This window comes from Bos indicus, chromosome 2 (assembly GCF_029378745.1).
Source record: "Bos indicus isolate NIAB-ARS_2022 breed Sahiwal x Tharparkar chromosome 2, NIAB-ARS_B.indTharparkar_mat_pri_1.0, whole genome shotgun sequence".
NCBI lineage: Eukaryota > Metazoa > Chordata > Mammalia > Artiodactyla > Bovidae > Bos > Bos indicus.
The window spans coordinates 79,506,519-79,533,447 of record NC_091761.1 but is presented as its reverse complement, the minus strand read 5'-3'; the positions used below and the strand labels follow the sequence as shown (position 1 = coordinate 79,533,447).

Sequence of the window (26,929 nt, the reverse complement as noted above, 5' to 3'; positions counted from 1 at the left end):
TTGCTCAAACTCATGTCCCTTGAGTCAGTGATACCATCCAACCATCTCATCCTCTGTTGTCCCCTTCTCCTGCCTTCAATCTTTCCCAGCATCAGGTTCTTTTCCATTGAGTCAGTTCTTCGCATCAGGTAGCCAAAGCATTGGAGTTTCAGCTTCAGCATCAGTCCTTCCAGTGAATATTCAGGACTGATTTCCTTTAGGATTGACTGGTTTGATCTCCTTGCAATCCAAGGGACTCTCAAGAGAATTTAAAGCCAGCTAAACAACAGAGGCAGGCAACTATAGTCATTTGAATTTTCTCTTTCTTGGTCAAAGGAAAAGCATAAGGATATGTGAAAACTGTGACTTCTGAATGATTTTTTTTAAATAGACTTTTTAACTTTTTTAGAACTGTCTTAGTTTTACAGAAAAATCGAGTGGAAAGTACAGAGTTACCATATACTACCTTAGCCTCTCTCCCTGCCCCCACCAGAGAGTTTCCCTTGTTATGAACATCTTGCATTATTAGTGTAGTATATTGGATGTAACTGATGAACCAATAATACATTATTATTAGATAAAGTTCATAGCTTGCATTACCCTTTGTTCTTTGTGTTACACGGTCCTTTGAATTCTAACATATGCCTCATACCATCTATCCACCATTACTGTATCATACAGACAAGTTTCACTGCTCTGAAAATCTCCTGTGCTCCCCCTCTATTCATCCTTCTACCCAACCCTGCAAACCTCTGGCAGCCACTGATCTTTTTACTGTCTCCACAGTTTTGCCTTACAGTATTCATGTAGTAATATGTTTTCGTTTTCCTCCATGTCTTTGTGTAGCTTGACAGCTCATTTCTTTTTATCACTGAAGAATATTTCATCATAGAAATGTGGTGGTGGTTTAGTCACTAAGTTGTTTCTGACTCTTGCAACCCTATGGACTGTAGCCTGTCAGGCTCCTATTTTTAGCAGTAGAATTTTTCTAGGCAAGAATACTGGAGTGGGTTGCCATTTCCATCTCCAGGAGATCTTCCCAACCCATGGATCAAACTTGAGTCTTCTGCATCGCAAGCAGTTTCTTTAACATCTGAGCCACCAGGGAAGCCCTCATGGAAGTATGAACCACAGTTTATCCACTCACCCATTCAAGGACATCTTAGTGGCTTCCAAGTTTTGATAATTATGAATAATGTTTCTATAAACATTTTCTGATTTTTATGTGAACATAAGCTTTTAATGCATTTGGGTAAATTCTTAGGAGCATGATTGCTGGGTTGTATGCTAAAGGTGTTTTTAGCTTTGTAAGAAACTGCCAAAGCGTCTTCCACATTTGATAGTTCTGTTGCACTGTATCCTCACCAGCATTTGGTGTGGTCAGTGTCAACCTAACAGTTGTGGAGTGGTACTTCATTATTGTTCTAATTATCATGAAAGAGAATTGCTTTTTAAATCTATTAGACTGGCCAGTCTAAATCAGCCTTAAGATGACTGGATTAGCTCTTCTTCTATTTAGTTTTTTTTTTTTTTTTTTTCACCTTAGACATATCCTTATAATTCTAGTGAGGAAATCTTAGGAAAAGCCTTTAAGAAACATCGTGTGCTCAGAACAAAGGGAAGGAAATAGTAAGAAGCTGAAGCTGAGAGAGTGTTGTCATGGCCAGTGTGTTTGATGCTGGTAAGGAGCAAGGATAAACATGATTTAACAGCAGTATTCAGGATGATAAAAGGGGATAGTGTGAGCTGACAGCCAGAAGTGTGCAGTAGATTGCAGATTGACAATAAAAACATGAATGAAAACATTTTACCCAGTAGTTGGAAATAACTGCTTCATATCTCAGAGATACCATAAAAGAAGAAATATCAACATTTGACTCTAGTGTGGTTGCAGGTATTTTAAAAAAATAAGAAATCGAAAATTTCTCAAATTGAGGTTAGGAGGAGAGCTGGTAGAGCAGAGATAGGGGCTGCCCTGCCCATAGCCCCTTGGACCTTATGGCTTTAGTTCATCGAGTGGACTTCAAAGTGCCGGCATCTCTGGGTTTTTGCTTTAGGGCTAGTAATGACAAGAGCTGATATAAAAATACTCCAGTTCCCAAAGCCCTGGCATAGATAAATCTGTGCTGTGCTAAGTCACTTCAGTCATGATTGACTCTTTGACACCCTATGGACCATAGCCCATCAGACTCCTTTGTGCATGGGATTCTCTAGAAAAGAACACTGGAGTGGATTGCCATTTCCTTCTCCAAGGGAATCTCTCTGACCCAGGGATCGAACCCACGTCTTTTACATTTGTCTCTGCACTGGCAAGCAGGTTCTTTACCACTGGCACCACCTGGGAAGCCCAAATAACTCTAAGGCACATGTTCTATCCTATCCTGGGGGCTCCCAGTCCATCTGAGCCAATGGCTGGGTGGCACACCCTTTACTGGATGCCTTCTCTTCTTCATCTCACTGACCCACTCCCATAACTGTGTTTTTGGGGATGAATTTTCAGTTATACTTCTTGCACTGGCATCTTTGTCTCAGGGTTAGCTTCTAGAGAAACCCAGGCTCAGACAGTTGTTGGTTACACATTTATTCAGAATCCTCCAGCCCCTTCAGTTACTGTGCCTCCTTCTTTCAAGGCTGTCCTGAAACTTCCCCCTTTATTTGCCCTGGAATCCATTACACTCAGCCTGCAGGCACCAGGTCACTGCAGCCAGAGAGCACATCTGATAAATCCTTCACAGTGCAGAGGGAATTACTTAAAAACAGTGTTAACTCTCCCTTATGTCTTTGCATCTTAAAGGGGATCCTTGGGAAGACTGAAAGTCTACCGATGAAATCTCAGATTTCATGCCACCTGAATGAAGGAGATTGTTTTGAGCAGCCTTATCACTTCCTTTACCTCTGACTCTGGTACTCTTTGGACTATCTGGGAGAAAAAGAGCAGAGAAACTAGTGACAAATCAAATTTAGAAATTAAATGGAAGGTACTAGAAGAAAAATTTGCAGGAAAGCCAAGGAATTTAGCCAAAAGCAGCAAGAGTAATAAAATAGCACATTTGTTGATTCTAATGGAGGAGGAAACGGTAACCCACTCCAGTATTTTTGCTGGGAAAATCCCATGGACAGAAGAGCCTGGCAGGCTACAGCCCAGACAGTCACAGAGTTGGACACGATTGAGCGACTGAGCACGTTGATTCTAAGACATTTTTTCCTGCATTTTAACGTCTCTGAAATCAAAATGCATCTTATGATCAATAGCATCTCTAGTTACTACTGTTAGGTAGCAGTCACAATGTTATGGCCATTTCCTGTGAAGTAAAATTAAGTCATAGCTCTTCATGTCACTTTGGTTGAGCTATGTGCACTGTTGATACAAGACATTGAATTTAATTGCTGTTTAAGTGTCATTAATGTAATACTGTGATTTAGGATCGAAACAAATAGTTTTCATGTATGCAGAATGTTGTTCTTCAATTGCTCAGTGGTGTCTGACTCTTTGTGACCCCATGGACTGCAGTATGCCAGGCTTCTCTGTCCTTCACCATCTCCTGGAGTTTGCTCACATGCAGGATGGGACAGGAACAAATCAGCAATGCATAAATTTGATGTTTGTTAAGCAAGTTAATTGTCACTAGGTGGATGGTCCTAAATTCCATGTTTTCTTAGAAAACAACAATAAAGTACTTTACAAGATATAAGAAAGGGAGGAAGATGCCCACTATTAGAAGTTGTATTATATTTTATTTTTGAGACTCATGCAAAAGGATTGCCTATCATAGACAAAGCAACAGTGGCAAGAGAAATCACCAAATGCCTCACAATAGATGAATAAAATATCAGCACAATAGCAGGCTGGAGGAAATGAATCATGCACAGGACTATCATTACGATGTACAATATACATTTATCAGAAACTTCCTGCTGCCTTTGAAAAGAATGCCCTTAATTTATAGCATGATACCACTGAGGAAAAATTAAAATACGTGTTTAATTATTATCATTTACACTGCTTTTCATAATCCAAACTCACACTCTTGATCCTTTTCAGGATCCATTTGGGGATCCCTCCTACACTGTTGGTGGGAATGTAAATTGGTGCAATCATTAGGGAGAACAGTATGGACAGTGTGGAGTTTCCTTCAAAAACTAAAAGTAGAGTTGCCATATGATCCAGCAATCCCACTTCTAGGCCTATATTATATTTTTGTTTCAAGGCAAAAAGCATTCTTAAAGATAAAGATCAGTTCATAGTAATGAAAGATTTGACTAGTAATATATAACAAGTATGAATGTGTATGAAAGAACCACAAGAAGAAATTCACAAACTAGATTTTAACATGCCTTTTTCAATATTTGATAAAATTAATGAGGGAGAGAAAAATCAGCAAGGATACAGAAATTTGGACAAAACAATTAAAGTTAGGTTAATGAACATGTATGAGACATTTGCACCCAACAACTGTAGAATTCACATTCTTTACAAGCTCACATGAAACATTTACAGAAAATCCATATGCTGGGCCACAAAACAATTCTCAGTGAATGTTGTGACCGAAGTCATTAAACAATCTATTCTGATCAGACTTTAAAAAATCTATAACAATTAGTTAAAAGGATAATAGAAAATCCCTATGTTTGGAAATTAACCAATGCATTTGTAAACAAGTCATAATGTGAAGGTGAAATTCTGATGGAAATTAGATAAAGGAAAAGGGGGAAATGTTATCAATAGTCATATAAGATTTGATTCGTATTTGCAGAAAAATCCAAAAGAATTTACAGATAAATTTTTACACTTGGTAAGAGATATTATAAGTACATTATTAGAATTTAGCAAAGTTGCTGGATTCAGTCAATACATAAAAGTCAAATATATTTCTACATACTAGTGAAAACACTTAAGAAAGAAAGATACTATCCATTGATCAAAAATACCAACTACATAGAAATAAACTAAAAAAAAGGTGTAAGATCTCTGTGGAAAGATATACTAATAGGCATTAAAGAAGACCTAAATAAATAGATTAGAACACAATTATAAAGATACCAAGTATCTAAAGATTTAGTGCCATTCAGATTCTCAACAGGGTTGTGTGCATGTGTGTTTGTAGCTTGATGAGGTGATTCTAAAATTTATGTGAAAATGCAGAGAAAGCCTATTATACTTGACATCAAAAAACTTGTTATATAACTGTAGTTGTATTAAGATGGTCTGTTGATAAAGCAGATAGAACCATAAGGTGGAATGGAGTCAGAAGCCAATCCATCCATATATGGGCACTTGCTATGACAGTTCACCCAGCAGTGGTGGTGAAAAACTAAAATGTTCAGTAAATATTGTTGGAACTAATATTCATATAGAAAAAAGTGAAAGGGACCACTCCTATTAATAAGCCCCAAGTGAATTACAATTAGGGAAAAACTCTAAAGGCTTACTATATATATATATATATATATAGGGAAAAGTCTCCATGGCTGTAGATTAGGGAAAGATTAAGTCATAAAAAACTAACTATAAACAGAAGAATTAATAAATTTGACTTCACTAAAATTAAAAACTTCTCTTTATTGACACTAAGAGATAGTGAAAAGACAGCCGGAGACAGAAAGTATTTGCAATACCTACACACAAGAGAAACAGACACACACTAGAAAAAGGGTAATTTCCCTTCCTCCCTCCAACTTGGTGGCTCAGACGCTAGAGAATCACCTGCAATGTGGGAGACCTGGGTTCGATCCCTGGAGGAGGGCATGGTAACCCATTTCAGTATTCTTGCCTTGGAGAATCCCCATGGACAGAGGAGCCTGGTGTGTTACAGTCCATGGGGATTATGAACAACTGGACACGACTGAGCAACTAAGCACACAGCACACACACATCAGAGAAATACACACACACACACACACACACGAAAAAGGGTAATTTCCCTTCCTTCCTTCCTTCTACCAACATACACTTAGGGGTGGGTTTTCTGTTTTTTTATTTCTGTTTTTGTTGTTGCTTTCTGGTAGGAGGAGTGTCCATGGTCCATATACACAGTAACTACTGAAAGGTGAACATAACTACATCTTTTAGTACACACACACACACACACACACACACAGCTGAATCACTTTGCTGTACACCTGAAACTAACACAGCATTGTAAATCAACAATACTTCAATAAAAAATAAAAATTTTAAATTTACCTGATCATTTTAAAAAGTGCTAATTTTGTTTTGAATCTATAGCGATCAATTTTCCATAAGATGTTTTCATCTCATATATTTAAGTGAGATAAAGGTTTAGGAAAATACAAAAGGAAAGTGAAAAGATAGCCTGGGTAAAAAATGTGATTCTTTGCTCTTAACAAAGCAGAAAAAAATGAATAATGTAACCTCACAGGGGGGAAACTGAAATGTGAAAGGGAAGATAAAAGAAGTTCAAGTAGGAAAGAAAAAGGAAGAAATGTAGACAAAGAAGCTGAGAAATGTTTAAAAATAGTATCTGAATGATCAACAATGAAGAACTTCTAAAACACTGAGAAAAACAAATAGTGGTGATTCTTAGGATCTTAGAGGAACTCCTGATCTTGCACAGAAAAATCTTTCAACTTAACGTAAGTGACAGAGCCTCCAAACTAGTCCTGGGAGAAATCCTTTATTGTTTTCAGTGGAATATTTTAAAAATAAGGGCAAAATGAGAAAACAAAGCTTTTCTTGGAGAGTTCAATAGAAGATGTATGGGGAAAAATCAATTGATGGGAAAATTTTAATAGGAATAAATTCAAACTAAGGAGAATCAGAAATTGTTATCATGCAGAAATCAGAATTTTTGGTATCCCAGCTTAATGAACAGGATAATTTTAACTTCTTTACCTTAAGAGTTTTTGTCAATTCATTTTTGTTTTTTTCTTTTGGAGTTTTCTGATTTTAAAGGGGGAAAATGTTTTGAAAGCAATAGAATATGAAACCAGATACTTGGTGTTTACCCTAACTTTACCAATAGAAATGCTAATTAGAAAGCATCATCTAATAAAATTGTAGCAATGGTCAAGGCCATAAAAATGTTTACAAACAATAACCTCATTTCTTTCCCAGAAATACCCTTTGATTTACTAGTCTGTATAATCTACTTTTGATTATTAATTTTCCACTTTGTGGTTTGTTATTTTATCTTCTCTACTGTTGATCTTTTGGCCATTTTGTGGATAATTAGCGCCTCCAGAGAGGAGGGAGAAGGAAACTAAATAAAAAAATAAATGCATTTATTTACATTTATTGTGCTTCCTGTTTATCCTGCCATGGAGAGGTCTAGTAACAAAGTTTAACACTATTCACTAAAATGATGCTGTTCAAATTAGTCCTGTAAACCAAGAAAACACAGACACCTATGGGAGCCTAGCACATAAAGGAAGTGAGTGCCTGGGTCACACTCAGTGATGGATATTATGGCAATTTGGGGTAGTACAAGCTCCCCTGAAGGAACTACAATATTTCAACTTACACAACATACCTTATGGCTGAATTAGGCCCATGGGCTGCCAGTTTACATTAGCATTGGTAATAAAACATGTATATGCTTAGATGTCATAAAAATGAAAGTGAAAATGAAGTCACTCAGTAGTGTCCGACTCTTTGAAACCCCATGGACTGTAGCTTACCAGGCTCCTCCATCCATGGAATTTTCCAGGCAAAAGTACTGGAGTGGGTTGCCATTTCCTTCTCCAAGGGATCTTCCCGACCCAGGGACCGAACCCAGATCTCCTGCATTGCAGGCAGACACTTCACCATCTGAGCTACCTGGGGGGTTGCTCTAGCATACTGACATAATTATGAGCTAGTTGATACAAAGACCACCAAACAGAGACCAAAAACAATGCGTTAAACAAGTCACGAAGAACAGAGTTAACAAATGAACAGCTGGGACCACCATGGTTCCTAATAATAATTTACAAAGAAGTAACTCTTGTAGAACTTATCCTAAGCCCAAAGTAAACCAATCCTTCTGAATGTGTGTTCAGAGCCTTTCCTACAAAGGTGCTCAAGAAGTATTTTTAATCATTAAGAATAACTTCTGGAGAGGGAACAATATGTTACATAGATGTCTACACTCACAATATAAGTTTCTTTGGCTTTATAATAGAATAGATAGTTGAAACAAATCCCAAACAATTTCACATATTTATTGGGAGGTTATTTTAATCTTCAAATAGTGATGTATATATTTAAGATTTTATGTTGTTTTTGTTCAATTTTTTTCAGGGAAAATTTCATGGAAACCCAATGCATGTAGCTGTGGTTATTTCAAATTGTTTAAGGGAAGAGAGGAGAATATTGGCTGCCGCCAACATGCCTGTTCAGGTAATACTTTCTCCAGTTGCGATCTTTTCACCCAGAACTCAATTTTTCTAAAACAGAAATTCTAATCTTCTTTCCAACCATCTTCTTCTGTCTACATTAATGGTGCCATTATCTGTTCAGCCAATTGGAATCAAGGTCTTGGGATCCTCTTTGAATAGTTGCTTTTCTCTGCCTTCTTACTGAGATAACTACCAAGTCTTTCCAGAGTTTGTTTCTGAAATCTTATCTATACGTTCTTTTCTGTTTCCACTGCTCACACTCTGATCTGTGGTCTTATAATATCAGCTGAAGAACAGAGTAACCACTTCCTGGCTAAATTCCTAAGTACCATTTAGGCTCTATTTCTTTCAGCATGTTTATCCTCAGGGACAATCTTGCTCGAAACCCTTCAGTATTTCCGTTTCCTACACCACAGGTCCAAACTAGTCCATAAGCAGGAATTTTCTTACAGAAACTCCATAAATACTTCTTGTCTGTTTCAGTGTGCTCTGCCCTGCCATATTTTAGAGTACATTTTATCCCACTATGCTGAAAGAATTCAGAGTCCCCATCAAAGATAAGTAGAGGAGTTAACGAAGGCCTTGGAAATACTCCATTTAAAAAGGAAAGAGCATGTAGATAATCAACTTTCTAAATGTCTTGCTGAGTAATTTAGTGATTCACATTACTGTATTTATTTTTGAAGATCCAAAGTATCTTTTTTTCAACTATTAAAAATTCTCAAATTTGCTTTCTGTCAGTTAATGGCTGTTTCTAGAGAAGTATGAAGTTTTAACAACTTACTCTTATTTTTTAGATGTGAATAAGAATGATATCATCTTTAATTTTAAAATCTAAAGTTAGTAAGTTTCTAAAGTAAACATAGTTTGATTCAGTGAAAATTTGGATGAAAATTAAGATTCTATTACTAATATATGATATTTTCATATATTCTCAGTTGTCCTTTTTTGTAGCCCTCTTATCTCTAGTCATTATATATATATGTGTGAGTGTGTATTGTTTTTGTTGTTCTCTTCACATATCAGGTATCAGCCAAGTTAGAAACATTTATTTGAATAGATGCTTATCAAAATCATTTCTCAAACAATCTTCTAGTACTACACACTACCACAAAAGAAGCACTGGTTTGTAAACTTCAAAGCAATAAACAATATATGGAGATACACACACACACACACACACACACACACACACACACACACACACACACACACACAGAAATAATGGGAGCCAAAATGAGAAAGAGGCAATTTTACAAATCATCTGAAGAATGTGATACAGTTGAAAGAACATTTGATTGAAAGTTAAGGACCTGGGTTCCACTTGAGGTTCTGGGACTCATTTTCTATTTAGTCATCACCCTTTCTAACCATACCTCCCTATCCAAGTATAAGGTGAAGGATTTATGGACATTCTCTCAACTCTAGACATCTATGTAAATGCTATAGCTAAAGAACAAACTCAGATAGGTTATTAGAGTGGCCAAGAAACATGGCTTGGAGTAGCTGGTTAGTCTTTCCATTAATACTTAACCAGGCTAAAATTTTTACATATTCTTTAGTAAACTCTCTTTGTTCCAAAATAAAAATAAATTTCATCCTGGCAGATTCAACATCTCTAATTCTGAATTCAAGTACAACTTAATGTAGTTTCATATCTTATAGAATTTCAAAAGTCACATGGGTCTGATGTAGAAAAACAGGAAAAAAATTTTAACCGTAAAATCATCTGTAATTTCACTGTTCAAAGATAACAAATGATAATATTTTGGTGTATGTGTTCTTCCAGTCACATGTGCTTGAGTTTACATGTCTATACATATATCTAGATATTTATAAGTAAACACATACATACACAAGCAACAAAGATCACAAACATATAGTGTCTTATAATTTGCTCTATTTCTTAATACTGTAACACTACTCGTATGTCCTTAAGGGCTCCCCAGGTGGCTCTAGTGGTAAAGAACCTACCTGCCACTGCAAGAGATGCAAGAGAAATGGATTTGATCCCTGGGTTGGGAAGATCCTCTGGAGGAGGAAATGGCAACCCACTCCAGTATTCTTGCCTGGGAAATCCCATGGACAAAGGAACCTGGTGGGCTGCAGTCCATAAGGGTCGAAAAGAGTCAGACAAGACTGAAGCAACTGAGCACACATACATGTATGCCATTAAATATTTTTCTACAGCATGGTTTTTAATAGCTGTAGAATATTTCATATCATACTGATCCAGACCTCAGTTCAAAGTATATTACATATATTACATTCATCATAAGCCTGTTTCATCAATATGTTGAAGTTTCAGGGATTTCACTGGCAGTACAGTGGTTAAGTCTTTGCCTTCCAATGCAGGAGGGTACAGGTTGGATCCCTGGTCAGGGAGCTAAGATCCCATATGCCTTGCAACCTATAAACCAAAACATTAAAAAAAAAAGAAGCAATATTGTAACAAATTCAATAAAGACTTAAAAAATGGTCCATATCAAAACAATTTTTTTAATATGTTGAAATTTCCAAACGTTTTTCCAGGGACCTCTGGAGAAATCCTTACAAAGTTCTTCAGTTTCAGAAAGACAGAGGAATGTGGAGCACAAAGTGGCTGCCATTAAAAATAGCGTGCAGGTGAGTGATCTCTTATAGATAGTAGAAAAGATGAGCAGTGGTCCCCGTTCTATGCACCTTTCTCTTGTGTGCCCAAAGTTACTGTGTACAGTAGTCATGGGGTACTTGGTTATAAGATAAATATCTCTCACACGCTATGTTCATATTAGAAAAGATTTCTTTGGGGAAAGCTTTGAACTTCAATTTACTGAAAATTGGAGTCACACTGTCTCCATCAATGAGAAGCCATGTGGCTTCAGGCAAGTAAGTTACTTTACATCTCCAAGCCTCTGCTTCTTCATCTGTAGAAGTAAGGATAACCACTCTAACAAGCTGGTTGGGAGGACTACATGAGATTTAATACTATATAAAAAGCCTTTAGCTTAGATTCTGACATCTTTATGTCTGAGAAGAAAACATCACTAGATCTGGAGAAGAGTTAAAGCAAAAATCTCAAAGACAGAAATGAACAGGAGACACAGAGGAGGCATAAGTATTTTCTAAGAGGTTCAGAGGAAAAAAATTTAAACTGTATTGTCATATATATCCTTTGATAAAGGAAACTTTAAGCAAAAAGATAGTCAGTACATTAATACAGAGCTATATGGAGCTAAGTGGATAAAGTATCCATATTATAAAAAAGATGTTAGTAGCATCATTTGGAATTTACTGAGAAATGAGAGACAAGATGCTGAAATTTGCAAACACTCAGGAAGAGAAAATGGAAGAGCAACTTCAGTCTGGTTCTTCCAGAGCCATTCAGTTTTCATGGGAATTAGCTCTTTAGAAATTGTGGTTCTATATTATATGATTAGTCTGGGATATTACTGGAGATTGGAAGCACTAAACAGTGTATTTTGAAATACTGATGATGGATGGTATTGTTTCATTGGCATGATTAATTGCAACAACAGAGTATGTTTTCTTTTGTAAAAAGATGACAGAACAAGACACCAAATATTTAGAAGATCTACAAGATGAATTTGATTACAGGTATAAAACAATTCAGACAATGGGTAAGTTTTTGTTTTGTCTACAATTCCACAAAGGGATATGACTAGGGTTTCTTCTTTCCTGAAAGAATTGATAAATTAGTTCCTTTTTTTTTGAAGAGAGGATGCAGGAGAAGAGAATTTAGTTTACTTCCTTCTTTTCTCTTCATATAAATATATATTTTTTACCAACCATTCAAATTATAAAGCTCACGAGAAATAACTCCTATTTCAGAATGGTTCTCCAAAAGCTAAGAACATTTTCCTGTAGAATCAAAATATCATATCACAATTAAGAAAAGGAATAATAATTGTCTATTATGATCAGGAAATTACTAATATTATCTCTAGGTGAGTTTTTTACTATAATTTTTTAAAATTAAAAGTAGAAATGTTATTCACTATAGGAAATGGGGAAAGTATAAAAAAAGTTACAAATTTAAAAATCACACAAAATTCTGCTATCTAGATATAACACCATCTAAATGTTAGTATATTTTCTTCCAGGCTTTTTCTACATGTTCAAAATATATCCACAGAGATTTATTTACAAAAAATGAAATCAGCTTGCACATAGTTTTTGAATAGTATTTTAAGCTAAACTTTTATTTTACATATTTCCTCATATTAAAAAAATCTTCATACACATAATTTCAATAATTATATAAATATCAAAATGTAAGGACAGTGCAATTTATTTCACTGTTTCTTTGTGGTTAAATATTGAGGTTGTTTACAATTAGGTGTTTTTAAAGAAATGTAAGGAAAGAATGAGAATATTTACAAAGATCTAAGATTTACAAGTAATAATAGATTGGTCACTTAAAATGCACTGCAATTAGTGGAACAATTAGAGAAATTTTAATCAGGTCTAGATTAGTTAATAGGATTGTACCAGTGTTAATCTACTGGCTTTCACCATGGTACTACGGTTATGCAAGACATTAGAGGAAGCTGTGTGAAGTCTATATGGGAACTCTATACTATTTTTTGTAACTTCTTGTAATTCTAAAATTGTTTAAAAATAATTTTTAAAAACACATTAGATATAAATTCTTTTTATAGATGATTTACAAAATCATCCTTAACTATTGAAATGCTAGCTTAAAATTTATCTGGAAGGAAGTAATATGGATGATTGTGAGCAAATGCTTATTAACTTCCTATCTAATATTTCAAAGAGAGGATATTAGTTTTTCCTGGCGTAGGTAAGATGTGACATGTTCTCTTGGCACCTTCAGGATGTCTTGACTCCCATGAAATGTTGATTATTATGTTATGATTATAAGTATGTTCATGAATTTGTATGCACAATTATTTGTGTGTACAGTTTTTATACATGCATAATTGTATGTACAATTTTTTTCCTTTGGAGAAATTCATACAACACAGGTTTCATCAGATTATCAAAGGGGTCCATGATCTTAAAAAGGTTTAGAACAATTGCACATTTAATCAACTATTACAGTTCATTGAAAGCAGCCTCACTCTAAATTTCATATGTGAACTACCAATTTTATTAATTAGAATATAATAAAATACATTATAACAATAACATTATTTTTGAACTTATGTTACAATTAGTTACTTTAATATCTTTCAGTACTTCATAAGAAGTATGAAGGATAAAAATGATTATTTTAACACTTAAATCACCAAGTATTTATTTTGTTGGTTATAAGTGAAAGGAAATGTTTTAAGTGAAATGAAAGATACATGGGAAACAAGTGATATCCTTGCTGGTGAAGAATGAAAAGTATTAGCTAATTAAGTTTTGAGTTGATAAAATGCTATCTAAGCAAGAGTTTGCTATACATGGGATCTAGGAGTTAGTGAATTTGTGAATTAATACAGCCAGAAATACTTCTTGGAGACCAGTGCTATTTTGTAGAGAAATTTGCCACAATTTGTTCAGGAGCCTCTTTTTCACAATTACTGAAGCCCTATCAGTGTTCCAGACCTTCATTTAGATACATGAACAGTTAGGCCTTCATTTAGATACATGAACAGTTAGGCCTTCATTTAGATATATGAACAGTTAGGGCTTCATTTAGATACATGAACAGGCCTTCATTTAGATACGTGAACAGTTAGGCCTTCATTTAGATACATGAACAGTTGGTATAGTCACTTACTATATACCAATACGTTTTTAAGTTCAAATTAAATAATATGATGTTTATTGTACTTTTTCCATTTAAGAGGATAAATCATTTGGGGTTTTTTCAGCCAGAGATTTTTCTTAATTTCCAACTCCCACTTCTTCTGGTTTCACTGTGAGTCTAGCTTGTTTTGCAAAGAAAAAGAGAAAGCAAAGGATTTGGTCATTATTAGTTCAGGAGACTGTATAAAAGTACAACCCTTACAGGAGATTGAGTCAAGACATCAGGAGGGGTCAATATGATTTAATCATGGGCACAAAGAAAGGCCCCTTCCTTTCTTACACATGCCTACCAGCCAAAGTCATTATCAATGTAGAAATGATCTAATAAAGAATCCATTATAAAAATATTTGTATCTCCTCTCTCCCAGCCCTTAAAAGGAATATCGTGAAGAATGGTGTTCTCTCAAATTCTGTCAGATAGAGTTCACCTCTGCCATGCTTGGATGTAATCCTTCCTGGCAATATGAGCAGTCAAGGATTTACTTCCAAGTGCATCATTAATGGCCACATTTCTGCTCTTACATCCTGGATCTTAGGATGGCAGGTTACAGCCAGCTTGGCTTTCAGGACAAAGACCTTTTCCTTGGAGAGGACTCTAAATCTGATCTCTTCTCCTTCACAGATCAGGGTGACAAGAACAGTGCCCTAATGAATCAGGAAGTTTTAACTCTGCAGGAAATGCTGAACAGCCTGGACTTCAAAAGAAAGGCTAGTGAAGAACTCTAATTTGGCCTTTTGTCTACTTTTCTCCTTTTTCTATATCTAGTCCTACTGAAAAGAAGCTCTTTGATTTTATCAGTTCCATTTATGCTGAATGATTTTATCAGTTCCATTTATGCAATGTTTCTAGGAAGAGTATCATACTGTTTGCCATGTTTCTCTACCTAAGTTTACAAAGCAGACTCTCTCTAGAGTCTATTTATTCTGCTTATGTGGTGCCTGTACTATAGCTACCATTAATTTCAAGAACATTTTACCTAGTTTTTATTTGCCATTATTTCAGACATGACTGTTTTAGTTGCTGTACTTAATATGCTGAGATGGGTTCTACTGTACATGTATAATTAAGATATTACTTGATGACTACTAACATTTTATTGCAGAAATGTGTCCCAGTTTCTATTATGAGAAAGGACGTATTAAATAATTTTGTAGATTTCAGGATAGTCCATTGAATCCTGAACATATTCAATCTCATCTCTTCCCAAGGAGAGGAAGAATATTTTTCTGGCTCAATAAAGTATTTTAAAAGAGGGGAAATATCTCTATTTCAATTCTACCTCTCTTTAAAAAGAAACACAACTGAAATTAACCAGTTACTGAAATTGATAGTTTATTTCTAAAAGTTCGGCTTCACTTTTTTTGTGCAGGAATTTGTGTAAGCACAAATAAATGTAAAATTATTTTCACCCTAAATCAATTATAAACTTAAACAACCATATATCAGATTTTAAATATATAAATATTTAACCCAGGATAAGCTTAATACTTTTATACATAATGAATCTATGCTATACGTTTTATGCATGCTATCTTATTCTACTTTAAATAAGATTTTAAGGAGAAGGGGAACCTCAGAAATAATTCAGTCCATTCACCTGGCTGTATAGATGAGAAAGCAAAGTAAAATGACTTGTTCAAATTTACATAGCCTGTGGCCAAGCCAGGGTAGAAATTCACATCTTCTAATCCTTAAGCCTTTGAAAATTATCCTTTCCCACTATGCTTCCCCAAACCCAGATAAAGTGGTAATAAAAACTAACGTGTGTGTGGTATAATGCTTGAATCATGTCTGACTCTTTGTGACCCTATGAACTGTAGCTGGGCTAGGCTCCTCTGTCCATGGGGTTCTCCAGGCAAGACTACTGGAGTGGGTTGCCGTGCCCTCCTCCAGCGATCTTCCCAACTCAGGGATCAAACCTGCATCTGTTAAGTCTCCTGCGTTGGCAGGCAGATTCTTTACTAGGGCTCTGAGAAGCCCAAAAACTAACACAGAGAGGCTCAAATTTTAGTCAGTACATTTAAGAATTAATGCATTAAGATATTTATAAGAATGTAAATTCAGTTTATAAATGGCTTTTTAAGAAGCAGATAAATAGCTTTTATGACTACAGTATTCAATATTGTCACAGGAGTTACAAAATCAACATATTTATATTAATGATATGAGACTATTGTGAGATATTATAAGAATGCTAACTGTGATCATGCTTTTTTCTTCATGATGTTATTGAATTGCAATAATTTAATTATTTGAAAAGGCAGTCCTATGGCAAATAGAAGGTAGTATTTGGTAAAATGTTTGGTCAAAATTTTTACCCAGAGTTTTATCTCCCAGGTTAGGCAGGCTGTATTCTAGATTGAATTGTGAGTGACTTTGGTTGCACGTCATAAGAATCTTCTCAGTAGTCACTTTTGTTTTTAGGAAGCCCTGAGTAAGATGACACAAATAGTGAATGAGACGGACTTGTTAATGAACAGCATGCTGGTGGAGGAGCTGCAAGACTGGAAGAGGCGACAGCAAATCGCCTGCATTGGAGGTCCACTCCACAGTGGGCTCGACCAGCTTCAAAACTGGTAAAACTCGCTGACTTTAGTTTCTAGTGAAAACCACAGGAAGTACACACACAGCTTCAGTGTCGCTGAGCTGGAGAATGCAGGCTTAGACCTCAGCGTCAGTTCATTCAGCTTGTTGATGGCTTATGAGCAGCTGGAACTCTTGAATACAAATAGATGTAATTGTCTAAGTGTTCTGAGTTCCCATTCCTTGGGGGAGAAAAATAAAGCATCTATAGAAATTTATAGACTGCATAAGAATTGCTCATTTTCACATATATAATATGTCAATATGCAGTCTTAAAAGACTCAAATGAATTTTTTTCAAATCATCAATAAATACACTTTCTTGAAGAGCATAAGAAACACTGGCTTCAAACACTGTATCTCATTTTTAAAATGTGTATCTTAAGATGGCCACATAAAACTAAGTGTTAGTGATTTGTTTTTGTAGTTAAATGACAAATCTCAAGTGGCTAATACAACATGACATCCCCTGCCTGTGAACACATGCACACAATCATGTACAGATATCCTTTGTACTAAACAAAGGTTTATAGGGTTTTCCCCTTCATCAGTGCAAAAGAAAATTCTCTGAGTGGAGGAACAATTAGAAAATATAATGCAAAAGAAGGAAAATTTTTGATTGAACCGAAAATTGCTTTCCAGGGGTACAATCCAATGCGATAAAAACACATATAAGTGGGCACACTTGCACTAAAAGCTCTGCACTTCCAGGACTACTTCTCAAGAAAAGTAACTGGGCTCTGTTTAAAATTTGTTGATTTCCTTGGGGAAATATTTTGATTCGCTAACTTCACTGTTGTTGTGAAAACAAGATAAACAACAAAGGGTCCTCTATGCTATAGAGAGCATAGCAGAAATGGTGCTTATACCAAATTCAGTAAGAGGTTGACAGTTCTTTCTACCATGTTGTGGGGAATAAAGTTTACCTAGAAAGAGCTGCTGTCAGGGCACATGGACTTAGTCAGTGTGATGAGACTTCTGCCTCCTCTTAGTTGGAGGCCCCTTCTGTGTGCCTTTCAATCTCCCTCTTTCCCAGACTTCCAGCCCAAGCTGCCACCTCCATTTCTTAAGTGAGATCCAAGGTCCAAAATTCTAAGCAGATAATTTTCTTCAGAAAGATCCATTGACAATCTTTTGGTTAATACTTAGGACTTGTATAAATATATATGGGGGGAGGTCACATTATTTTTTCCATCAGTATACTTACACATAAGATTCTTCATAAAATGTATTTTTAAAGTTTTAAATTTGCTCTCTTTGCCCTTTAGTGAGTACCATCTTTTAAAAATATATATGTTTAATAGACTTTTTAAAAAAGATAATTAAAAGGAATTTGGGGGGAGTTTCCTAGTGGTCCAGTGGCTAAGACTCTGTGCTCCCAATGCAGGGAGCCTGGGTTTGATCCCAGGTTAGGGAACTAGTTCCCACATGCTGCAACTAAAGACCCTGTGTACCACAACTAAGACCCAGTGAAACCAAATACGTAAAAATACCTTAAAAACAAAGGAATTTGAATCCAGACATTCATAAAATTTTCTAAATGATTTCTTGTCTAAAACTGAAGGTAAAAATTTTAAATCATTGAAAACAGGTAACATCTATCAAGCATTTTAGAGAAAAACTGAGTTAGGAAAATAAACGTAAAAAACAAGTCACTAAGCTAATGGAATTAAATGACTAATTAATTTAATAATTATTTAGTAATACTTGCTAAATAGTTAAAATGGTGCAGTTTAGAAGAAAAAAACTATCTGCATTTTTCATTGACTGTTGAATAGCTTTACACTGTTGGCAGAAAGTCTGTTCCAACTCAGACGGCAGTTGGAGAAATTAGAGGAGCAATCTTCGAAAATGACATACGAAGGAGATCCTATCCCATTGCAAAGAGCACATCTGCTAGAAAGAGTCACCTTCTTGATCTACAACCTTTTTAAGAAGTAAGTCAACACTGCTCTACACCCGCAACTTAAACAAATTGTACATCAACTATACTTCAGCTTAAAAAAAAAGAGTAAGTCAAGTGTTATCCATTTAGATGCCTCCTGGCAGCTTCAGTTCTATGTAGTTGGGAGGACACCCTGGTTTGGTTTTGGTGCTCAGGTGAAGGAATGGGAGAGAAGTGTTAAACAGTGAGCTTTAGGGTGCAGTGAATAAAGCTCCAGAGAGTTCCAGAAACATTTTTTTACTCATCACTGTTTATTCATCAACACTTCTTCCACCACCTAACCCAGTTTTTCATGAGTCACCATGTTGCCCACCCAAAGTTCATTTTTCATATTTTAGAAAAAAAGATTTCAAGGATTTCTACTCAAGTATCAATACATATTCAAGAAATGAAGGGTGGAGAATATGCTTATGTTTATAAGCTCATTTAAGAAAAAAAATATTACTGTGTACCAGAAATCCTGATATCTAGGTCAAAAATGGCATGAAATTAACTTTCTACTTGATGTTTATTATGATAAAAAGAGACTGGGGCTTTTATTCTTGACCTAAATATAATAATTAAAAATTATTTACTGTTGTTATTTAGGGAAATCTTTAGGCATTTCCCATCTCTTGATAATTATTTATGTGAAGTCTTGGAAAGATTTGAGCCTAACGGGAGTTTGAATGTCTTATAAGTGTAGAAAATTTGGATCTTATAAGAGGACAGCATCCTGTTACTCTGTGGTTTTCAGCCTGTCAATGTCTTCAGTATTTTCAAATGACATGCTTTATTTCCTTTGACCCCAGCTCATTTGTGGTTGAACGACAGCCATGCATGCCAACCCACCCTCAGAGGCCGATGGTACTTAAGACTCTCATTCAGTTTACTGTAAAGCTAAGGTAGGCAGAATGTATTCTATTGTTTCATATTTATGGTGCTACGGCCACTGTGTAATTAAGGCTCATTTCTTTCAACGTGGCTTTCATGCAACTATTCTTTATTGAGTGACACCTGCATGCCCAGCTATGGTAAATTAAATACCCACAGAAATATTAAGGTGAGAGCCCTACTTATAAAGAGTGGAACAATGAAGATGAGGGCATGAGAGTCATTAGCATGAAAGTATGAAATCACAATTTCGGATGACATGGGATTAATTGCTCAGAAGATTGACTTGAGAGAAGACTGGAGAGCCTAGAGAATGCTTGTGGTCACTGTGAGGAAGGACCTTGAGGGAAGAGCAGGGGTGTGAGAGTGAAACTGTTAGAAATAAGGACTTTCTAAAATAAGGAGTCACTGTTCTATAAGCATGGGGAGCAGGGAGAGAGAGAATTGAGAAGATAGATTGGGACAGGTTGTAGAAGGTTCGAATATCCTATCCAGGCATATAGTGGCACATTCTTTACCTGTGATCACCCAGAAGCTACCTTATTGAATTTTCCATGAAAACTCTCAACACCATGATTTTCAGCACATCCTTATTATGTACTTGATTTAAAGAGAAATGATTATGTTGTTGCTGCTTTATCTATGTATGTGATTCTTTTCATTTTCATGAGCAAACTAACACATACAGTTTTCCTAATGACTTTTTAAAATAATGAGTTTGACTTCAGACTTTCAAAGATTTTCATCATGCCTCAATCTCCAAGTCCCAAAGCTTTAAATTCCTAATCACTAGGTCATCTCTGGAAAGCTGAAATTCCAGACCAGTACAAGAGGTTGTGATGCCATGGTAGATGGTAGTTAAGATCCCATGATAGCATCCTTGGTCACAGATCACTATTAAAACTCCATTTTTAGTTCAGTTTCATTTTATCGAGACATATTGACATACAACACTGTGTAAGTTTAAGCATAAAGACTTGATGTGCATAAACCGCGTAATGATGACTACAATAAGTTTAGTTGACACCCATCACCTAGGAACTTCATTTTTTAAAGGAAGGTATTTGTCTTTCATTTGCATTTCGGAAACCCTACTTGAAATTCTGAATCATTTCCTTTGTGTGAATTTGCACCACAACACTAAGAAACAAAAATAAAAGGCAGAAACCAGGTTCCTTTTTAAAATTTTCTAATTTTCAAATGTATTCCTTTCTCATCCCCACATCTTTATACAACCCAGAAAATTGTAACACTAAAGGGAAATAGGATAGAAGGGTGGTACATATATCCTGCTTTCCCTTGAGACACCCATATATGATATATTCAGTCCAAGATATTCTCTGGGGCAAAAGGGAAGATGAGTAGGGATTGCTCAGCGAAGAACTCTGAGTGGAAGAGGTCCTTGAATGGGCATCACCTGGCATGTTGTTTAAACTGACTGCCAGAGGCATAGACCATTAGTCCCTGGCAAGGGTATTCTGCCCTCCTCTTCCATCTAACTGTTTAGTCCCCATTCTTCTTTTCTGTACCCAATTCCCTCACTGTCTTGACAGCTGATCCTTTACTTGGTATTTAAGATTTTTTCCTAAAACCCCACTCTACAAAAATATTCCATCCTCCTATTTCAAAGGAAAGAGGTGACATGGGACTCCCTTTTGTCATCAGCACTTAATAGTGAGCCAGATCCTGATACAGGATAGAGAGGAAGGCAAAAAGGGAAATCATTTCATCTTACTTCATATGACTTCCTCAGTACCAGCAGCTATATTCAGTTCAGTCAGTTCAGTCGCTCAGTCATGTCCGACTCTTTGCAACCCCATGAATCACAGCACGCCAGGCCTCCCTGTCCATCACCAACTCCTGGAGTTCACTCAGACTCACGTCCATCGAGTCCGTGATGCCATCCAGCCATCTCATCCTCTGTCATCCCCTTCTCCTCCTGCCCCCAATCCCTCCCAGCATCAGAGTCTTTTCCAATGAGTCAACTCTCCGCATGAGGTGGCCAAAGTACTGGAGTTTCAGCTTTAGCATCATTCCTTCCAAAGAAATCCCAGGGCTGATCTCCTTCAGAATGGACTGGTTGGATCTCCTTGCAGTCCAAGGTACCCTCAAGAGTCTTCTCCAACACCACAGTTCAAAAGCATCAATTCTTCGGCGCTCAACTTTCTTCACAGTCCAACTCTCACATCCATACATGACCACTGGAAAAACCATAGCCTTGACTAGACAGACCTTTGTTGGCAAAGTAATGTCTCTGCTTTTGAATATGCTATCTAGGTTGGTCATAACTTTCCTTCCAAGGAGTAAGCGTCTTTTAATTTCATGCCTGCAGTCACCATCTGCAGTGATTTTGGAGCCCAGAAAAATAAAGTCTGACACTGTTTCCACTGTTTTCCCATCTATTTGGGACCAGATGCCATGATCTTCATTTTCTGAATGTTGAGCTTTAAGCCAACTTTTTCACTCTCCACTTTCACTTTCATCAAGAGGCTTTTTTATATTATCATATCCCAAACCCCAAAACCAATTCTGGCAGGATTTTTAAGAAACCTTGATACGTTCTTTTTGTTTTGTTTGGGTTGTTTGTTATCTACGATTATATTTCTCTAATGTCAATCAGTTGCTTATCACCATTCTTTAAATTTCATCTGTTTAGCTGGACTTCTTCCTTTGATTTATCACCATGTCTACTCTGCTCCTTCCTTAATCTTCATTATGCCAGTTTCCCACTGCCTGGGGCTGTACTGGGCTTATATAAGAAGCTCAATGCAGCTGAGTGAATAAACAATGTTTGGGATGAGTGTATATGTAAATGAATGAGTGAGTGAATGACAGAATGAATACCTCTGAAACTGAACTGAACCTGCAGAGAGGTTATGTCAGAAGGTATAGCTTAGAAAATTTGGGGAAAGCTAAGGAGACACCTGAAGGAATTCAAGGAATTGTTATTTTGACCTTTAATCATTTATTTGTGTGAAGTTAGGTCTTTTTCAGTTATAAAATTTTTGCTGTCACTTACATGTAATATCTTTAAAGTCTGCAAATGCATTTGAAGTGGAATTTTCCATATTCTATCAGTGTCCTAGTCTTTCTCAGTATTTTACCATAAAACAGTTATCAAAACATTTAGTTTTACTAAGCTTACAATTTTTTTATAATATGAGAATTAAATGAATCCACATAAATAGATTTACAAAAGTTTTTTCTTTTATTTATATGTCTAACCCAAATTTAGGCATTAGCCAAAATATATAGCTGTTTTTCTGATCTAGCCAATGCATTATCCAACATACATCAACTAAAGCAATATGGAAATACTTTCCAAATATGTGTTCTATTAAGCAGGTGATGTCAATATTAGTAAAACGGCAAAGTAAAGAGGAATTGACATTTTTAAAACACACTAACATAAGACTGGAAATAATGTGAGCTTGATTTATATATATTTGGCATAAATATATCTAAATCTTTAAATATAAAAAGGCTTTTAGCCATGAAAATTTTTATCTTTAATTCTTTATGTATTTTTTCCAGACTGCTAATAAAATTACCAGAACTAAATTATCAGGTAAAGGTGAAAGCATCAATTGACAAGTAAGTTTCTAATTTCATTTTGAAACATGAAATTGTAAGACTTTTTAAGAAGAATTGTCCTTATTTTATAGAATAATTTTTAACTTTTAAATTTACTTCTCTAACATTATATATCAATGTACTTCAATATTTGACTTTAAAGTTCAAACATTTAACAGAACTCTGATGAAGACTGACTTTATAAATTTTACTATAAAGACATGAAATGAAATTTTATATACTATCCTCATCCTCTAAAGTAGCATAGAAAAGTCTTTTTTTAGATCTCTTAACTCATTTTAAAGAATCTTCTTGGTTTTACAGGAATGCTTCAACTCTAAGGTAAGACATTTACTTTAGAATTTTTTTGTTATTCCCATAAATACATTTTTACCTGAGACCATTGTAAATAGCTAAGATTTCCTCTCTAGCAATCGAAGATTCGTACTTTGTGGAACTCACGTCAAAGCCATGTCCATTGAAGAATCTTCCAACGGGAGTCTCTCTGTAGAATTTCGACATTTGGTGAGTTAAGCAGTGAAATGACCCAAGTTCCCCCTCACCCCTCCAAATCAGACACATCTAAACTAATAGAGCTTATAATTTAATGTGTTTTGTTCTTTAGTGTTTCTTATGTGAATTAAGGATCGTACTGAAAAATAAAACATGCCATCTTTGAAGAATTAAAAGTGGTAAAAAAAAAAATTGAACCTTAACTCAGAAGGTCTGATTTCCTAACAATGGTGATGTTGTACCTAAATATATGACTTAATTAAATAAATGTCAAACAAATATATGTCAAAATATTTTGGTCATGATGACAGAGATAATATGTCTTAAAGTAGATAAGCATTCCTGGCTTCATTTTTAAAATCTCCCCAACTGATACCCAATAACAAGTACTCCTGCCTGGAAAATCCCATGGACGGAGGAGCCTGGTGGGCTGCAGTCCATGGGGTCGCTGAGGGTTGGACATGACTGAGCGACTTCACTTTCACTTTCATGCATTGGAGAAGGAAATGGCAACCCACTCCAGTGTTCTTGCCTGGAGAATCCCAGGGACGGGGAAGACTGGCGGGCTGCTGTCTATGGGATCACACAGAGTCGGACACGACTGAAGTGACTTAGCATACAATGGCAGGTCTGGCTAAAATCTCTGTCATTTTAGGAGGATTGGCTTGGGGAAATAGGATGGTTTTAGGTGTGAGATGCACACAGTTGGCCTTGGCATTTCTAGAAAGCTTCTGACCCAGCCTCATCCTGTTCTTGTTTTTACCACTTCCTCTTAACCTAGAGTTCTCTTCCTGCTTCCTTTCTAATTCTTTGCATAGTTCTTAGATTCCCAAATACCCTATTGCTGTCTAGCCAAAAACATGTTACTCACCTGGCTTATTAGCATTGAGAAGGTACCTCACCTGAATGTTGGGACACCAGTGAAGCAGCCTCAAAAGGTTTACTTTCTAAAAGATAAAATTTATGTTAACAGAAAGATAGCTGCATACAAAATTTATACTGGTGTTCAATTTTTATTTTGTTTTTGTGTGAATCCTTGAATCCCTCTGTATGAGACTGCTAAATCAATTAAATGTAATGATGAGTGATCATACATATACATTCTTATAACTAGCACTCTTTTTGCTTCAGTTCAATTCCTATTCTCAAGAAACTTTAATAATGGCCAATGTTTGCTAATAAGTGAAGCCATAAAAGGCTCCTAATTTAGAGATACCTGTCTCCCAAAAGAGTCATTTGAAAAAGGAAGGACAAGAAACATACCAAAAAGTGGTCGAGTCTGTATTCCAGGAAGGATAAAATATAAAATAACAAAACTTTAGTTTTCATGATGCTTTTCTAGTTGCAAAGCATTTTCACATACATTACCTTTTATATAATACCTTCGGAGAAGGCAATGGCACCCTACTCCAGTACTTTTGCCTGGAAAATCCCATGGACGGAGGAGCCTGGTAGGCTGCAGTCTATGGGGTCTCTAAGAGTTGGATACAACTGAGCGACTTCACTTTCACTTTTCACATTCATACATTGGAGAAGGAAATGGCAACCCACTCCAGTGTTCTTGCCTGGAGAATCCCAGGGACGGGGGAGCCTGGTGGGCTGCCGTCTATGGGGTCACACAGAGTTGGACACGACTGAAGTGACTTAGTAGTAGTAGTAGTATATAATACCTTTCATCACTTTTTAATACCAAAGTAAATATGGAAAATCAGCAAAGCAAAATTTTAAAAATTAAAAACCACCTATATGATCCCAACACCTTGACATAACACTATTGATATCCTTATTTTTACATTTTCATTCATATATATATATATGTATATGTGTGTGTATACATATATAGAGAGCTTCCCTGGTGGCTCAGACAGTAAAGAATCTGCCTGCAGTGCAGGAGACCTGGGTTTGATCCCTGGGTCGGGAAGATCCTCTGGAGAAGGGAATGGCTTACCCACTCCAGTATTCTTGCCTGGAGAATCCCAAGGACAGAAGAGCCTGGCAGGCCACAGTCCATGGAGTCACAAAGAATCAGACACGACTGAGCAACTAACACTTTCACTATATAATATATATATATACTTTTATATTCTTTTTTTAAGTGGATCAGATTGTACACATTAATTATTTTTCCATCCTATTTTCCCACTGAGTAGTCTATGTCATGAACATTTTGTGTCTTCTCTCATGGCATTTAGTAGCTCACCACGCCATGTGCATACTGGCCCGTGTCTGTTTCCCCAGGCCTGTGTGTTAGACGTGATTTCATAGGCATTGAGAATCGTCATGGCTTAGCTCAGATGATACCTTCCAGGTACAGAGGAGTGCTGAATATATTCTAAAACATCGCAATATGATTTCCTCTTTCAAAATGTGGCTGAAAAACAGTCTTATACCGGCTTGCTCCCTTATCTCAATGAAACTTCCTCAAGTGGCGTCCCATGAGATGAAACAGGAAACTTTCTGTTGAATCTGGGCAGCTATGTTAGGTTTCAGTGTGTTAGAAGACATCTGGCTTACTGTTCTAGAAGTCAAAATTCTGACTGAGAAAACCGCTATAATAGGTACAACCAACTTGGTATTTAGCAGATAATGCTTCTCCATCCAAACATTGTTGTTTCCTCTTTCACAGCAGCCAAAGGAAATGAAGTCTAGTGCTGGAAACAAAGGAAATGAGGTAGGAAATGTTTTCTCCGAAGGAATTTTTCTAGGAAATAATCTTATAATGTCTTATTTTTACAAAGCTCATGAACAATATGAAAAGGCAAAAGCTCTTAAACTGCCCTTTATATTTTTATATAAAATCAAATTCATGTTTCTCTAATTACAAATGTAAAACTTGATAATTGCCAACTGTATAAGAAATTTTGTTTTAAAAAGAAGAGCATAGAAATTGCATATAACATCCTCCTAAGAAAACAACTATTAATGTTTTGGTTCACATCATTCTAGACTTTATATGTATACATTACTTTAAACGTATATATACACACAATTTTTCATAACTTGCTTTTCATCACATCGCAATGTGAAGTGAACAGTTTTCCATAAACTTACTCTTGGAGGACATGATTTAAACTGGTTGCATTGTATTGCTGTAATTCCTGTAGTCAGTTCATTATTATAGAATATCATAACGTCACTCATTTTCCACAGGTAAGAGGTAAGTCTTTGAACATCATGACCCAGTATGTGAAAATCATAAGTGGAAAACAGTTCTATTACTTTATGGTATCAATTATTTTACTCGTATATCTAAGGTTGGCACTTCAGTGGATGAATCGATTAAAAGAACAAACTGATGCAGCCCAGGTGTTCGAGTTTGTCAGTAAATAATAGAGTTGCCAAATCCTGAATTGGAAGTGGCTTTGG

General features: G+C 36.0%; 1 protein-coding gene across 6 annotated transcripts in view; it reads left to right on the top strand.

Moving 5' to 3' along the window:
• STAT4 (signal transducer and activator of transcription 4) overlaps positions 1-26,929 on the top strand; it is a 136,558-nt gene that overhangs the window by 83,830 nt on the left and 25,799 nt on the right. For 5 of the 6 annotated variants that reach the window (XM_070769421.1, XM_070769392.1, XM_070769404.1 and 2 more), the window contains 11 exons: positions 8,219-8,317; positions 10,849-10,941; positions 11,858-11,936; positions 14,699-14,784; positions 16,502-16,653; positions 18,438-18,596; positions 19,396-19,488; positions 23,012-23,071; positions 23,375-23,392; positions 23,482-23,575; positions 26,190-26,234. In XM_070769421.1, coding sequence (XP_070625522.1) covers positions 8,219-8,317; positions 10,849-10,941; positions 11,858-11,936; positions 14,699-14,784; positions 16,502-16,653; positions 18,438-18,596; positions 19,396-19,488; positions 23,012-23,071; positions 23,375-23,392; positions 23,482-23,575; positions 26,190-26,234 — 978 coding nt within the window. The remainder of the gene's footprint in view (positions 1-8,218; positions 8,318-10,848; positions 10,942-11,857; positions 11,937-14,698; positions 14,785-16,501; positions 16,654-18,437; positions 18,597-19,395; positions 19,489-23,011; positions 23,072-23,374; positions 23,393-23,481; positions 23,576-26,189; positions 26,235-26,929) is intronic. The other variant, XM_070769417.1, reaches the window with a different exon arrangement.